This window comes from Castanea sativa, chromosome 1 (assembly GCF_040712315.1).
Source record: "Castanea sativa cultivar Marrone di Chiusa Pesio chromosome 1, ASM4071231v1".
Lineage (NCBI taxonomy): Eukaryota > Viridiplantae > Streptophyta > Magnoliopsida > Fagales > Fagaceae > Castanea > Castanea sativa.
In genome coordinates this window covers 76,476,682-76,493,564 of record NC_134013.1, presented here as the reverse complement: position 1 = coordinate 76,493,564, position 16,883 = coordinate 76,476,682, and the positions used below count along the sequence as shown (strand labels likewise).

Genomic DNA, 16,883 nt, shown 5'->3' with positions numbered 1-16,883 from the left:
TTATTTTAGATATATTTTATTCCTTGCTTCCTTACAAAAACAATAAAATGGATCCAATAATAAAAAAAAACTTTAAAAACAAAAAAAAAATATTCATAAAATTAAAACTATACGAAACCAAAACCGGATAACTATTAAATTCAATTTTAAATTATTTATGTGCACCACAAGAAAAATTCAGCTAATATTTTTTTTTCAAAGGTCTGACCATTTTTTTCCCTAACAATATGAATCATTCTTCAAAAAGAAAAAAAAAAGGAAAATAAAATAAAGAAGATAAAAAATAAAAAAACTTTTCACTACTTGTCAGAGCCCATCATAGAGATACGTCATACGTGGCAATATCGATCTTGATTGGTGACAATGTGACATGACGAGTGGTCTACGTGGTATCGCTATCCAAACCTGGGAATCTAGAAAAAACGAGAAAAACCCACGAAGCATACATGTGATTTCGGTTCTATCTGAATTTGGTTTCTATATAAAGGAGTGGAGCAAAGCTAAGAAAAACGCAGCAATATTCACTCTCATCCTCTCTTCAATTATATCAACCAAACCAACCAACCAACCAACCAAGCTCTTCAAACCCATTATTCTGTTCTTAGCCTCATAATAACTTAGCTTTCTGGTATTTTTGGAGGAGTACTAGTACTGTTCTTGTTTGGATTGTAATATTAAGCATCTATGGAAAATCCACTGCGCCTTAAGTCCTTGAATCACATCTCGATCTTGTGCAGATCATTAGAGGAGTCTCTCGATTTCTACCTGAATGTTCTTGGTTTCTTTCCTATCAGAAGGCCTGGTTCTTTTGACTTTGAGGGTGCATGGTATACATACATACATACATACATACAATCAATCTCAGTTCCAAGAATCCTTTTTTCTTTGTTTGGATAAATAATCTCAGTTTCAAGAATCTTAAGAACATTAATAGGACTAAAAGATTTTGTGTTTTTGTTGATAGAGATTTGTTTGATATGGTGCATGGTGTAATTCAAGTCAACATTCTTGAAAAACACGAATACAAAAAAGAGTCCTTCAAAGTTGTTGAGATGTTTTGTATGTCACCATATCAAATATTTATGATATTGATCGAAGAATATTTTTGATGGTGTACTACAATTCAACTTTCTCGTCTCGGCAACAACCAAAAAAAAAAAAAAAAAATCAACTTTCTTGAAAACTTTTTTCTTTTTAAATTTTATTTAATTTCACTGAATGATACTGAATATTAATCTTTTCCTTTATTAATTTTTTTTTGTTTTTTGGTGTTGATTCTGAATAGGCTATTCAATTATGGTATTGGCATACACCTGCTTCAATCTGAAGACCCTGATAGAATGCCCAAGATTGGCCACATTAATCCCAAGCACAACCACATTTCTTTCCAAGTATATCTCTCTCTCTTTCTCGATTGTGTGTTTGTTTTTATGCATGTCTATTTGTTTGAAATTACTAAATTAGAATATGTTGGCAGTGTGAGAGCATGGCAACCGTAGAGAAAAAGTTAAAGGACATGAAGATAGAGTACGTGAAAAGCAGGGTGGAAGAGGGTGGAATTTACGTTGATCAGCTTTTCTTCCATGACCCAGATGGCTCAATGATAGAAATCTGCAACTGTGACAACTTACCTGTGATTCCTCTATCTGGTGACACCACCAGATCATGCTCGCTTGTCAAATGCAATTTCCAGCAGCAGGCACAACAACAACAGCAGCAGCAGATTCAACAAGCAGTACAAATGACACAACAACAGCAAGTCACATGCCTAGCTTCTGTTCACTTGGAAGATTATCTTCCCTGTGCATAATATAAAAACCTTAAGAGAATTTCTGTCTAAAGCAACTAGATTCATTTTTTTAATACTCAATTAAGAGTGATTGTATATGTATTATGTGTCACTTGGCTCTTAATAAATATAATTTATTTATCCATTTTACTGGACATAATGCAGGGGCATTATGTCCTTAGGGTGATACTACAATTGTGTGAACCGAGTTCTTGTCATCTTTTCCATCTGAATAAATGAGTGATATATATTTGATTAGAAAATGGCATTTTTTTGGGGGCTTAAGTTTTCATGAATCAAAGTTCCACATTTGAGCAGGCTTTCTAGCCTAGTCCATTTTGAGTAAGAGCTCAACTTCCATGGCTGAGGCTGAGGGAGCATGCTTGACTGCTCTGATTTCAGCTAGCAAAAGCTTGGTTAGGTTCAAAGGCCAATATCCTAGAATGGGTAAAACTTAGGTACGATTTCTTCAGTGTTGTATCTTCCATTTTCCAATTGAATTCAACCATATAATTTTGTTGGTCAATAAATCATATGGTTGAATTTAATTGTCCATGAGAAAGATAACATTGTTTGCGCATTGGTCAATGCAGTCATGAAGTTGAATTTAATTAGAGGGAACTTGAGCACAACACATAAAGAACCCACGTAGAATTCAAATGTATGCTTTGACTTTAATGGCTGGCAGAACTGAGTGTAACAAGTGGCAATACATTGTTTGAATCTTTATCAGATGAGATATGTAAAATTTGCTTAGAAATTGTACATAAGCATGTAATGAAGATTCAGCAAGAGGCCTGTCATGGGGTTTGGCTGGCATGCAAAGAGGAAGGCAAGCCTAAAAGAAAATGGAGGCTCGTACCATCAAATTAAGCCAAAATTCAATCCTAGGATTTGGTTTGATTAGTTGTCCTGAGAGAATTTAAGCAGATTGGGATTGTTTGGATGCTTGTTTAGATAGCTTGGTTTTTCTGCAGATGCAACTAATGGTTAGGAATTTAAATTGTGTATGCTTTTCATATTACTAGAAGTTTGTGTTATAACCCATAAGCAACATCTTTGCAAAAGGTTGGACTTTCTGCAACATCTTATTGTGTTTAAAAATTTTTAGTAGGACCCATTACAATTGATATAGCAAGGCTCTGTTTAAAGTAATTCTCTGCATGATTGTGGTAATTTTGCTTTAGACTAAAAAGGTAAAATGATGATCGTATTAATTAGTGTGAAATATTAGTACAAGTTCGTAGGATGAGTAACATTACACGTCTAATTTGTCTGTCATTCTCATATCCAGGTTGTCTCTGATATTGTGAAGCAATGTAAACAGTGCTGCACAGCAATATCAAATTGAACCCAAATTTGGCTTCTTTCATCTGTGGAGCCTATGTCCTTATCAAATTGTCTCCTGAGCCTGACTGGTTGCTTTTACTTGTTTAATCTAATAAGCACTGCACTCTCATACACATAGCTATGACAGCGACGAATGGACCAAAAACGCGTTAAGCATATGCATGGGGCAATCCATTTGCTGGGATGAGGCATTAATACATTAATGGTGCACTGCTTGGAATCCTATTATCATTTAAAAACATTGGAAAATAAAGTAGAATATAATGAAAAGCTAATTCTCCATGCACAATTGGACCTTTAAACAAGGACCATGCTAGGCTATAAGATGTTTGCCTCAAGTTCAGCTGACACTGAAGAACTGAAGGCTCAATTGGCTCAGCAATGTGTCTAGAAGCATAACAAGTCCAATGGGGCTTAGCTAAAAGACGCTTAGAATGAATTTCTATGATTCTGACTTGTGCAATTAATTTGTTCTCTATAATTCCTGTTAATCGTACATAAAACATGTTGACCTTTCACGGTAGCTTGTAGATTGGAATGTCGGAAGTGAATATAACTATCTGCATCCACATTTTTTTTTTGAAGCAATTCAATATATAAGAATGATTGTTCAATCTGTTTCTGCATTTTTGTCTTTCATGCTTCACAAAGAAGAATAGAATTAATGAAAAAGTTAATTCAATATACATGAGTTAACTAGCTATTTCATTTTTGTCTTTCATGCTTCAAAAAGATGATCCAGAAGTCATGCTGATTGTATAATCAAAGTGCTTGGCACTTTTAATCTGAAAGATAAAGTGAAACAAAGATATAGAGTATTATAGGTTTCTTTGGAAAAGAGGAAGCTTGAAAGGAAGCGACCTTTTGAAGCAAAAAACATTGTGTTTTGATTTTTGCAAAAGAGAAGTACCATTTTTGCAGTTGCCTTGTAATGCCTAATGGGCCTTTTGAACACCACAAAATTGGCTGTCCTAATTGTTTAGTGTTCATCACCATGTGAAGAATCAATAATTTTTTCGATGATGATCTTTGGAACAAGAGACAAAAAACCAAGGTTACTGAGATAAACGCTAGTCCAAAACTTGTAATGTTGTCATAAATATTATGAAGTGTGACAATATCATTACTCAACCTATAGATTTCATCTACCAAAGGAAAACACAACTTATGGATTTCATTTTGATTTCAAAGTAAATGAAACCTATATGCATAAAATTTTCTTGAAGAGATCAAACATATACTAAAGATAGAAATGCCATCAATAATTCTAACCTTTGAAGCTGAGAGACTGAATGAAAGAAGAAGTAGGAGCTCCCTTCAGTCCAAAACAGCCAGCCAGAAGTTCAGCAGAATGTTTTGGGCTGAAAGGAACCCCCATTTCTACTTTTTTCGCATTATGTTAATGAAGAAAGAAAGGAGGATGAATAGGAAGAGGAAGGGTAATGGTATACAATTAAAAGAAAGCATCTCTAGTTACTAGCTAGTACTAAAGTCTAAAAAAGAGTCACTTCACTCTTTTCCTCTCTATATGCTTTGCTTGAGGTCGAAGGGAAGTTTTAACCATATATAGGGACAAGGGCAAGACTTTTATCGACCACGGCTCATGATTTGTTCAAACCCTTCAACCACCCTGGCTAACACATAAATGCATGAGTGAATTGAACTGATTGGCCAAATTATAAACAGGACATGCACTCTAATAATAAGTTTATATTTGTAAAAGAGTTCTTTCCTCACATATGCACATGGAGTTATTGTAACTTCATGGCCATGATATAAATGTCACAGCTTTCTGCATCTTTTTATTTCCTGAACTATGGGCTTCTATTTTATTGAGTTGATACAATCATCATTCACTAGAATCAGCTTTTATCAACTAAAATGGAGAAATGCGAGTCTGGCAGTGTAAGTTATCTGTTGTATTTAGAATGTACTTATAGCTAAGTGCTTAAAACTTCTGAAAAATGCGACTCCATGATTAGGAGAAGATATCTTGTGCATCCAAATACGTCATCTTTCTCACTAACATGAAGATCTCATACATTGTAAAATCCATATGTTTGTAAGAGGGAAGATACCGGGATATATGAGATAATTATTTCATGACCAGGAGGCAATGAACAAACAAATTTCATTGAGAATTAAGAGGATTTCTTTGTCATAAAAAAAACACTCAAAAATAAAAATTCGACTAGATGGGAAAAAGATACAAGGCCAGGAGTCCAGGACTATGCTACCCTTGGCTAGAATATGAATGTTTAGCATTCTTAAAAGGTGTACCATAGGAGTCGACCTCATGAATCCATCTAATAAGAAAACCCTCAACAAAGAGTATAGTAATAGTACAAACTCAAGTCCTTATGTAAGTTTCAATTTCTTTTTCTTAGAATACAAGAGGACATACGACATATTTTTCACATTATTGGTACAATTACTGACAGAACTTCAGGTTCAAATTCTTTGTTGTGGTCCCTTGTGACCTATTGAGAGTAGTGGTTTTATCTTTCTTGTAGTCTATTGACTAGGATAGCCAAAGCCTCTGCCAAAGTTATTGTTTTTGTTTGCTGTGGAGGCATGGCAATGGCATAGCTCTCTCATCATGATTCCCCTATAATGAATTATGAGCACATGATAGTGAACTACATTTTCTTTCGGCCCAATATTTATTCTTTGCTTTCCGGTTTAAAGGACTTTGATGTTTGATTCCCCTATTCTCACTAGAGCTTAGCTAATGAAAGTAAGTAAACCTAATCCTCACTAGCATAGACTGCATAGTAGCATTCAGCTTTTGATGACCTCTCTCTCTATCTCTTAGACACACACACACGCATGCTCATCCCACACGTACGCACCTCTCTCATAAACACACAGACATGCACAGTTGCACTCACAGTCACACACGCCTAACAAAACACACAAATATGGCAGCTATTGTTTACACGCAATACAACATTTTTTTCATAAAAAGATTATATTGGGAGCTTCTTGAATCTTGATTGCATCAATTATGAACAGTTGATGGTGTCACTGAAAGGTTTGTTGCTAAGCTTTTAGCCCGCAAAATTCCTTTAAATGGGGTGAGCCACTGAAAGCTTGGAAGCCCATATACCACATGAAAAAATAGTTGATTATTTCAAGGATAAGGTACTAAAATACAAAATCATCCATCAATGTCTACTATACCAAACATGGCAACCCCACAATTTATGTCGCATTTATTTGGAAATAGTCTCTAAGTAAAAATTTTGTATTCCTCATTTTGTGATGTGATCATGACTCATGAGTGAGTTTTTATGAACTTTTTTACAGTCTCTATATCTCTTAAATTAACATTTTGAAACTTAATATATATATATATATATATATATATATATATATATATATATATATATATGAAAGCACTGTTCCTGCCATCATGTACATAAATTACATATTTGTAGGTTAAAAAGAATCTCAAAAAAAAAAAAAAAATTGAGCATTCACTATGGTCAAAATTCTTAACATTAATTTCAAACAATTAGGGAATAGTAACAACTTTTGTCTTTATTGACGAGATTTGCATTATGATGTATGATAGAGATCTAATTAAGAGAAAAAATCAAGAAAGCTTATGATAAGGCAGTTCAAATCATAATAATAATGTTTCATATGTTATATTTCAGACAATGACAAATAGGGATGGAACCAAGATTTGGACTTAATGGAGCCAAACACAAGGAAAAAAAAATTTCACGTGAATCCCAACTAGCGTTTAATGAATATTAACAAAATATCAACAAAAGAGAAAACTCAAAATAACTTTTTCTTGATACTTTTCATCTAAATTATCTATCAAATGGAACTCGATCCTCTTTTAAATTTCAAAAATCATCTTTGACTGACTCAATACTAAATTGAAGCAATTTCCCTTTCAATATAAAGAAAAAAAAAGTTAAAGTATCATCTTTCAATATTCATAATAATTATATCATCTGATAGAGATCTGATTAAGAGAAAAAATCAAGAAAGCTTATGATAAGGTAGTTTAGAAATCATAATAATATTGTTTCATGTGTTATATTTTAGACTATGACAAATAGGGACGGAACCAAGGTTTGGACTTAGCGGAGCCAAACATGAGGAAAAATTTTTTCACGTGAATCCCAATTAGCGTTTAATGAATATTAACAAAATATCAACAAAAGAGAAAACTCAAAATAACTTTTTCTTGATACTTTTCAACTAAATCATCTATCAAATGGAACTCGATCTTCTTTTAAATCTCAAAAATCAACTTTAACTAACTCTATACTAAATTGAAGCAATTTCCCTTTCAATATTAAGAAGAAATAAAAGTTAAAATATCATCTTTCAATATTCAAAAAGTTCTTTGTGAAATTTTGTTTGAGAGTTTTCAAAAATTAGAATATCAGCATTAATTAGTGTCTTGGTCTGATGATAAAAAACTATCATCGGAAGCGGACGCCATAAGTTGAAACTCTAAAAAAAAAGAATATCAACATTAATTAGAGTTTGACAATGTTGCATAAGAGTTATTGACTTTTAAAATATTTACATTATTTCTTTTCGAAAAAGTCAAATTTTATAGTCGACCTTTTCATAATCTACAAATGAAAAAAAAAAAAACATTTATTCTATGCCCAATATTGTTCTAACTAAAAAATCAATCAGTTTGGAAAATAAAAAAATAATCAAAAAAACTTGTGCTAATTTTAGTTTTTGAAAATATAAGTTTTCTTTAGGTTAATTAAAATATTAAATATACATATACCATTCATTTGGTAAAAATAAAATTTCGTGTGTGTGTGTGTGTGTGTGTGTGTGTGTGTGTGTGTGTGTGTGGGTGGGGGGGGGGGGGGGGGGGGGACAGAATTTTTGGTCTACAAAGGACCATATGTGGATCCTAGATTGTTGTAGAATGCAGGTACCATAGCCTTAAATCATTATTAAAAATAACTAATTGGGACCCATAGGAATTGGAAAAAATTTCCCAATAATAACTTCCGTTGAATCTAATCTAAATGAATTAAAAATGTGTGCCATTGATATCAGCGGTCCAAATTGAATTAAGTTTCAGGACAAGAACAATGTCCAAAAACATCAATCTATACTACCTGATAATTGTGAGGTAACATTTTCCCCGTTCCAATATGCTATTGACCTACAATTTGCACTAACTTCTACTAGCAAATGGACCAAGATTAATTTAAAAGATTTAGGGCTTAGACAGCTTTACAATTGATGCAAATAATGTTACAATCTTAGTCATTGAAGGACTAAGAATATTTGACTTTTGAGGGATTCTTATTTACTCTATAACTAGTGTGTAACTCCGTGCATATGAAGGAGTAATAATCACACACACACACATATATATATATATATGATTTAGAATCTAATTGGATCAAGATTTTTCGGTTTTTGCACATAATAATTTATTTACTTCAAAATTAAAAAATTGAATGGGACATATAGCATAAAATTGAATTCCAATTAAAATTTAATTTAGAATCTAATTGAATTTAGACTTTTTTATTTTTGCATCTAATAATTCACTTGACACACAAATTTAAAAATTAGATGAGACACGTGGTGCAAAATTATGGTCTGTTTGGGATCCGCTTATTTTGCTAAACTGAAAATTTTTTGCTGAAAGTATTATAGATAAAGGTAAAAATGAGCTGAAATGGTACAGTGAGACCTATGAATAGTACCAAAAAGTGCAATAGGGCTCATAAATAGTAGCAAAAATAAGCTGAATAACAGTAAAAATAAACTAAATAGCAGAATAAGTTGACAAAAATAATTTTTGCCAAACACACACTTAGACTCCAATTTAGAAATTAATTGAATTTTCTCTCAGTTTTGGCTATTAATATATATATATATATATATATATATATATATATATATATATATATATATATATGATATGATATGATATGACTATCTTGTAAATTATAGTTGGTAGAGTGCATACGCATGGAAATGTTGAACAATATTGATTAAGAAGAACAAAAAATGGAACAATTTTATGAGTATTCATTTGAATTTTTTAAAATTTAAATTATTATTATTATTCAAGGGAAAAAATGTAGATTATTGTTCTGAATGTTGTAAAAGGAATTTGATAGCGTGAAACACTATGGTTGATAAAAATCTCTTAAAATTTTTTCTGAAGTAATGAAATTTTTTGTCTATCAATTGGGATTTGAAACAAAAACAAAAATTGAAATCCACATTATTTAAAATACCTCATTCCTGGTAATGCTAACGTTTTGTATTATGTTTATGTATGCAGTGATGATAAAGTGGTCTTCAACTCTTACATATGAATTACTTATAGTCATATATTAATGTTAATGTTTCTACAGTTTGTTGGAACTATTAATTGTAAAAGAAAAAAAAGTTATAGTGTTGCATCTATTAATCGTAAAAGAAAAATGTTATAGTGGAATTATATTGAGTGACATGAGAACTTGTTGCATCTATCAATTGTAATACCAAAAATGTTATGGTGGAATTATATTAGATAACATGATGCTATCACAAATTCGCAAGTTATCTTACCACTCATTCTCAACCTCTTGTACACAATTGCAATGTTTGAACTCCCCCCTTTACTGAAGAAAATAAAAAGAATTAGGAGTTTTTTTTCCAATTCTATATGACATGTGATTTTTATACGCTTGTTTAGAATGTTATGAATATTTTTTCAAGCCTTTTTTATTGGTTCCCTCAATTTTAGTGTGTAATAAATACTTATGCACCAAAATTAAGAAATTTATTTTATGAAACATGGTAAAATATTAGACCACAATTAAAATTCAATGGATTTTCTCTAAAAAAGAATAGATTTGACGTTTTTATAAAAATTTATAGTTTACAACATGTATCTAGAAATAAAAACCACTTGCTTTTGCAAAATATGAACATCCATAAACTCAAATATGCTGATATATATACAACAAATAGCATTACAAAACAAAATCATTAACAAACCAAAACTAAACTTAGCTAATATAACTATTATATATATGGCTCGATTGAGATGAATTATCACTATCTTTCAAACTTTTCAAAAACCAGAAGAGAACAAATATTAATCATATGGGTTGCTTTTTATCTACTCCAACTTCTATTACATCCACGCACCAAAGTGTCAGACCACAAAAACTTTCATGGATATATTAGATAAAGCTGATACACATAAAGTTTTAAGCCAAAATGAGATTACCCTTCAAGAATTCTCTTAATTTTTTTAACTTCTCATTTATCAACATCCCAACCAAAGGGTATAGTGAATATATATATATATATATATATGTGTGTGTGTGTGTGTGTGTGTGTGTGTGTGTGTGTGTGTGGACCAAAGGGAGGTAGAACACGAAAACATCTCATTCAATACCACCCGCATAAAGGTATCCACCCCGAAGACTTCACCAATCTGAGGATGTGAGGGAATATAGAATAGTGTTTCGTGAGAACTCATGAAGAAGAGGAGGGTCCATAAGGGGGGTAAAGACAGAGGGAGGAAGCTTCTTGGAAAAACATACATTCCCCTTCTAGATCTGCATTGAATACCCTGCAACAACTTTATTAGCTACATTAATGAGGAAATGACACATGAACATTGACTTCACAACTAGCAACTCATTCTACCACATTTGGTAGAACTTTGATGGGACAAGTATCCTAAGAAAAGCCCTGAAGCATACAGATGGAGGGCTGAGATGCAAGGATGAAGGATATATAAGGAAAGTGAACCTCCAAATTAAAGGGTTGAGCATTCTTCTTCTGGGATAAGAGAGAAAAAAAAAAGGTGATAGTGTAGAAGTAGGGAAAAAACCTAGGAAATTTGTGTATAAGTAATCAATCCTCGAACAAACCCAAGGAGAGCATTCTTTGTAGCAACTACTTAAGAGAAAATTCTATAACACTTTGGATATTTCGGCCATAAACTAAAACGTGATTTTGAACCACTATTGAATTGTCTTCCCACTCTCTTTAGAAATTCTATTGTTCAGCCTTGGTTAGAAGGCCAAGGCATCACTATTCTTAGTGGGCTTGGACTGTCACTTTTTGAGTACTTACAACACACACACAAATTGAAATGAAAGAGAACAAATAGATAATTAGAGAATAATTTTCTAACTCACCTAATAAAGTTAGTTAGAAATGAAACGATTTGAGGACAATCATAAAAAATTGCAGACATGGACAACAAAAAAAACGAAAATATTCAATTTAAAGTTAGATACTTGTTTTTAGAAAAACAATACATGGATACAAAAATTAATTAACCAAAATACCCAAAACAAAACTAAAAAAAGTAACAACCAAAAACCTTAATCAAAACCAAATCCGTTGAAGTGATAGAACATTACTTTCAAATCTCTAAATACCACAATTGCAAAAACAATCAAAATCTGAAATTTTTTTTTTTCTATTATAGTTGATGGATTTGCTGTGGTCTGAGAAGAATTAGAAGATGCAATTGGCCTTTTTCAATTCAAAGATGTTCCACCTATAGATGCCAACCTGTAGGCCCAAATTAATCAATGAGACGTTAATCAAAAAATCAAACTCAGAAAAAATTTATGTTCATGACTTTGATTGGATGACTGGTCGAATGCAATAAAAATATTGCATAATAAAATATCTTGATTGAAGAACAACTACCAGTTGTGTGAAGAAATCGATCGTGGCAAATTTTGATGGCTAGCTAATCCCCAAAGTGCATTCATCTCTAGAGACATCTTAGTTTTCTTCAATAGAGGAGTAAATTTGGGTTGAATCTACCACTGCATTCGCTTGTTTATGAAATCAAAGCCAAGAATTAAAGGGGGAGTTTTAGGAGTTGAGAAGGCGACCAAATGCAGATTGCCTAAACGTCAAGGTCATTGAGTCATAAACATTGTATTGAGAAGGCGACCAAATGTAGACTAGTGTGTGACTCTATGCATATGCATGGATACAATTAAAAACAATCACAATCAAATGGTTCAAGTTATACTTTTTTTTTTTTTTTCTAGAATAGATTCATCAACTAGCAAGTAACCCATGCATACGCATGGATGCATCTAAAAATAAAACATATTTTTTAATCATAAAAATATACATAATTGATTGAATTATTAGAAAAAATAAACATAATTAGATGGATATTGAAGTTCCTACGTAAATTTAATACTACTTATGATTAATTTTTTATTTAATTTTTAATAAGATAGAAAGTGTGGTGATTTTGTTTTAGTAGATATATGATTGGTTTTTTTTTTTTTTAATTTTTTTTTAATATTTCATTAGTATTGGACTCTTAGTATTTTGAATTCATTAACTCACTTAGCACAAATATTAAAAAATTTTAGTAGACACATGATACAAAATTAACTCATAATTAAAATCTAATTTGGGATCTAATTGATTTCTCTTAACTTTGGTTTATATATATATATATATATATATATATATATATATATATATATATAATTCACTTGATACAAAAATTAAAAATTAGATGGGACACATAGCGTTAAATAGGGGAATGATAACTTATAGTGGTGCTATTGATGTTAGCTTGGGTTATTAAACATATATGACATAGTTTGACTAGGACATTTGGGAGTACTAAAATAGTTTTTTTTTTTTTTTTTTTACAATTTTCATGATATTAGTTATGCCAAGTTTCTCATTACATTGATGTTACGTATATAATTTTGAAAATCACTTTTGGATACTAAATATACAATATTAATTTACAATTATTATTTGTGAAATTCTACTAAATACAACACAAGATAAAATAATAAATTTGTCAAATAGTATCTCCTAAATTGAATGGAGATAGGTGCATGGAATCGTTTAGCTTAGTTACTGTTTGTTACATTCAATGTCTTTGCATACAAAATATCTGAATAGAATTTGTTTAAAAAAATATGGTCATTAGTTTAGAGAAAAAATAGCAGCAAAAATCTAAACAATTTAATTTGTATGAAAAGCTAACAAAAGCAAAATCCAATTTTGATTCTAATTAAATTTTCTCTAAACTTTGGTTTAAAATATATATAAAACATAGTTAGTAATGGACCGTATATAGTCATGGTATATTATATAAATGACTTATAAATTTGAATTGTTTTTAGTTGTATGATTAAGTTTTTTTATGGTTTATTTATATTGGGCCCCTTGTTTTCTACACTAAACTCATTTGGCATAAAAATTGAAAAACTTAAATTAGATAGGACATGTGAAGTAACATTAAGGTCTAATTAAATCCAATTTTTATACTGAATTATCTCACTTGGCACAAAAATCTAAAATTTAGATTAGATGGGACACGTAGCGCAAAATTAAACTTTAATTGAATTCCAATTTGAAATTTTAATCTCTCTCTCTCTTTATATATATATATATATATATATATATATATATCATCTTTGCTTACTTGCAAATTTGGGTGTTATTGAAACTTTTATCAATATGTAAATTCGCATGTTGAACCCTAACTTCAAGGTGGCGTGCAACATGTACTAATTAATTTAATGCTAAACAGCGTTTTATTCACTTTATTTAATAGTCAAATGAATTTTTATTGTAAAACGTTATTGATAAAAAAAAAAAAAAAAAAAGGTAAAAGCTCCTATTTCACTTAATTATTACAAGTTAGATCTGAGTAGGAATTAATAATTATAAGTTAGTCATGAGTAAGAATTGATTGACTTGTCAATTCAACAGGGAAACAAAAAAAAAAAAAAAAATTGATTGACTTGGCAATAAATTATTAATTATCTTGTTGGTTTTTTTTTTTTGGGTACAATTTGGTTGGTTATTTTTATTTTTTGGATAGAAATTTGGATGGTTAATTGGTAATTCACTCTGTTATAATAAATCATAAAATTAGAAAGTCTATTGACTGCAGGGGAAGGAACTTGATAGCTTGATAGTTGATACCTTAAGTCTCCAGTTTTTTTTCTTTTCTTCATTTTGCCTTGTTGTTCAATTTATCATAGCCGGTATAAAATGACCCTACGGGATCAAAATTATTCCCAAAAAATATTAATTAAACTTTACCAAGAACGAGTCATACACCCATACGAACAGAGATTATTCATTATTTTAGCACAAATCATATTAAGCCGGAGATTATTCAATTTTTAACACGTACACAAACTTACCTGTCCATTTCACCATGTTCCTGAAACTAACCTAACCACCATCATAATTCAATCTTCTTCTCTTTTTTTTTTTTTTTTAAGTTCTATCACAAACTTATTGGTTGGCACTTGACAAAAAATTTTTCTCTTAATTAATTCTCATTTTTTATTCTGCATGACTTGAAAACAAGGAGTATTATAATGACAAGGACCCCTTTGTTAGGTACCATAGCAAGAATTGGCGGTGCAGGCCCTTCAGAGTAGGGGTCCCTTTGTGCTGGCTTAGCAGAAGCAAAACTATTGGAGACATATATGCTTCCCTAATATTAATCATCGCTCTCTTCCAACCACAAGAACCCATTATTTTTGAAGGAACAACAAAATATATCAAATCTTTCACTAGCAAAGACTCACCCTTTTATATTATCCATGACCATAGGCAGTTACACATGGTTCACTCATTTAATTTATCTCTCCCACTTCCTAATCAACATTATTTTAATGGGTCTTCCTTGTGCTCATGATTCCAAACACTTCATCTTCAACACATTATATATTTTGTACCTTCAACTTATTGAACAAAACCAACCCAATTCCAATACTGCCTAAGAAGCATCATCAATGGCTTCCCATGAGAAGCAAAAGAAAAGTTTCATGACCATTTATAAGTCCACCACCGGAAATCATATAAAGCCGATGACACCACCACCAGCTGTGGTGGTGGATAAGAAATCCATTCAACGAAGTTGGTTTTCAAGGAAATCAAAAACGTGCAACAAGGAAATTGAGCAAGGTGGCCAGAGAGTCATAGAGGGAGGAGTTGGAGGTGTGGGACAAATAGTAGTTGAAGCAAGGAAATCAGTTTCCCATGTTGAAACCAATTTGGCATCAGTGGCAACATTTCTTCAAGTCAAGGTCTTGGTCTCTGACATGCCTGAATTCATGCAAGTGCATGCCTTTCGTTGTGCAAGGCGTACTCATGATAGCTTGGAGAAGTTCAGCTCGAAACACATGGCTTTTAACATGAAGAAGGTATGTATGTTTCAGAGATTTTATCTTCACAAACATTTAATACACAATATTCTTAACATATAGTCCATACTCATGCTATAGAACTAACATAAGGCAGAAATTTGCTTGCTATTGAAGAAAAAAAAAGGGATTTTACTTTAAGCATAATTTACCAATTAAATAAGCTATGAAATTTGATGGTCTTTATTAACAGTGACCTATAATAAGTGTCAGTGATGCCAAGGCCAAAAGGGTGTCTTGTGATCAATTATTTTTCTTGGAGTCTCTTTTTGGAACTTCTCTTTGTGGATGATTCACATTTGCCTATGTGATTTCCCTTTCTCTCTCATTCTGTATTCTTTTTTTGGATTGGCTATGGAAATCAAAAAGCTAGAACATGGAATATGGATCTCTCCCTTTTAATTAGGTGGGCCCCACTAATCAACAGTACCCCTTCAGAAGATCTCATGATAGAGTCAAACTGAGACTTTTAAAAAAAAAAAATTCTGGGGTCATTTAATCTAGACTAGAGTCTAGACACTACACCACATGCATGATCTAGCTTATAGCTAGGTTGTCCAGATTATTAGATACTGGACTGGATCGAGGATCCAACAACCCATGTGTATGGGTTTAGAAAATAACCTACAGCTACAGCTACAGCTACAGCTACAGCTACAAATAATTCAGCTAATCATGTACTAAATTACTAGTAGTAGTATGTAATATTCTAAATTGTCTTCTTAATCTATGTGCATATATGCTAGTACTACGTGCCACAATAGTGGAATTTATGATAATATTAATGAGATTGATCTATGGAACATAAACAAGACTCAAAAGTGGTAACAACTTGTCCTAATGCTCACACAGGAATTCGATAAAGTGTATGGGCCGGCCTGGCATTGCATCGTGGGCTCAAGTTTCGGCTCGTTTGTGACCCACTCAACAGGCTGTTTCCTTTATTTTTCAATGGATAAACTCTACATTTTGCTATTTAAAACGAAGATCCAGAAAGCTTTGGATTAAGGTTAATAGGATTATAGGTTTGTTTGATCGATCGCTAATGCCAGTATGATACTTTTTAGAAGCTATTGTTTTGTGTTTGATACTTAAATTTGATCCTTTATTGTATTTAGAAGTCTGAACATGGATAAGAATTGTAATATGCTGTAACATATCTTACAAGTTTGGGTCCTTATCACATTAAGCGTGTAAGTGAGATTTTTCAAGTTGAGGTTGTATGCTAATCATCAAGTATTATTTTTTTTTTCTCTCCCCTTAAACCCAGGCAATGATTAGAACTAAGATTAGAAAGATTAGAAGTTTAGAATGCATTAAATATTACTTCCTCCGTCCCAATTTATTTGTCATGTTTGAAAAGTCAAATTTTTTTAAAGGAATATCATTTATTGTCTTGTCTGCATTATAAAAATGTATAAGTTTACCCTTAAATAAATTTATCAACTTTAAAAAATAAAAAAAAGTTATTCTTAATGAGGCAACTAAAAATGTGCCCCAATTAGATTGATTTTTTTTAAATATTTGTTAATTTTCTTTTCAAATAGTTTTGAAAA

The 16,883-nt window shown here is 31.5% G+C and overlaps 2 protein-coding genes across 2 annotated transcripts; both read left to right on the top strand.

Annotated features, from left to right (window-relative positions):
• Positions 1-474: 474 nt before the first annotated feature.
• LOC142628068 (glyoxylase I 4-like) lies at positions 475-1,934 on the top strand. The gene is made up of 3 exons (XM_075802029.1): positions 475-827; positions 1,286-1,391; positions 1,478-1,934. Exons 1-3 carry the CDS (start codon positions 685-687, stop codon positions 1,808-1,810), a joined length of 582 nt encoding a protein of 193 aa, XP_075658144.1. The 5' UTR covers positions 475-684; the 3' UTR covers positions 1,811-1,934.
• Positions 1,935-14,826: 12,892 nt separating this feature from the next.
• On the top strand, positions 14,827-16,541 carry LOC142612753 (uncharacterized). Its single transcript, XM_075785256.1, has 2 exons — positions 14,827-15,327; positions 16,180-16,541. The coding sequence occupies exons 1-2, from the start codon at positions 14,917-14,919 to the stop codon at positions 16,333-16,335; spliced, it is 567 nt and encodes a 188-aa protein (XP_075641371.1). The 5' UTR covers positions 14,827-14,916; the 3' UTR covers positions 16,336-16,541.
• Positions 16,542-16,883: the final 342 nt, after the last annotated feature.

Excerpts from the sequence above, each read along its gene's own strand:
- LOC142612753 (XM_075785256.1), top strand. The coding sequence starts at position 14,917 with ATGGCTTCCCATGAGAAGCAAAAGAAAAGTTTCATGACCATTTATAAG. Across the intron at positions 15,328-16,179 it reads TGGCTTTTAACATGAAGAAG|GAATTCGATAAAGTGTATGG; the intron begins GTATGTATGTTT and ends ATGCTCACACAG.
- LOC142628068 (XM_075802029.1), top strand. The coding sequence starts at position 685 with ATGGAAAATCCACTGCGCCTTAAGTCCTTGAATCACATCTCGATCTTG. Across the intron at positions 828-1,285 it reads TTTGACTTTGAGGGTGCATG|GCTATTCAATTATGGTATTG; the intron begins GTATACATACAT and ends GATTCTGAATAG. Across the intron at positions 1,392-1,477 it reads ACAACCACATTTCTTTCCAA|TGTGAGAGCATGGCAACCGT; the intron begins GTATATCTCTCT and ends ATATGTTGGCAG.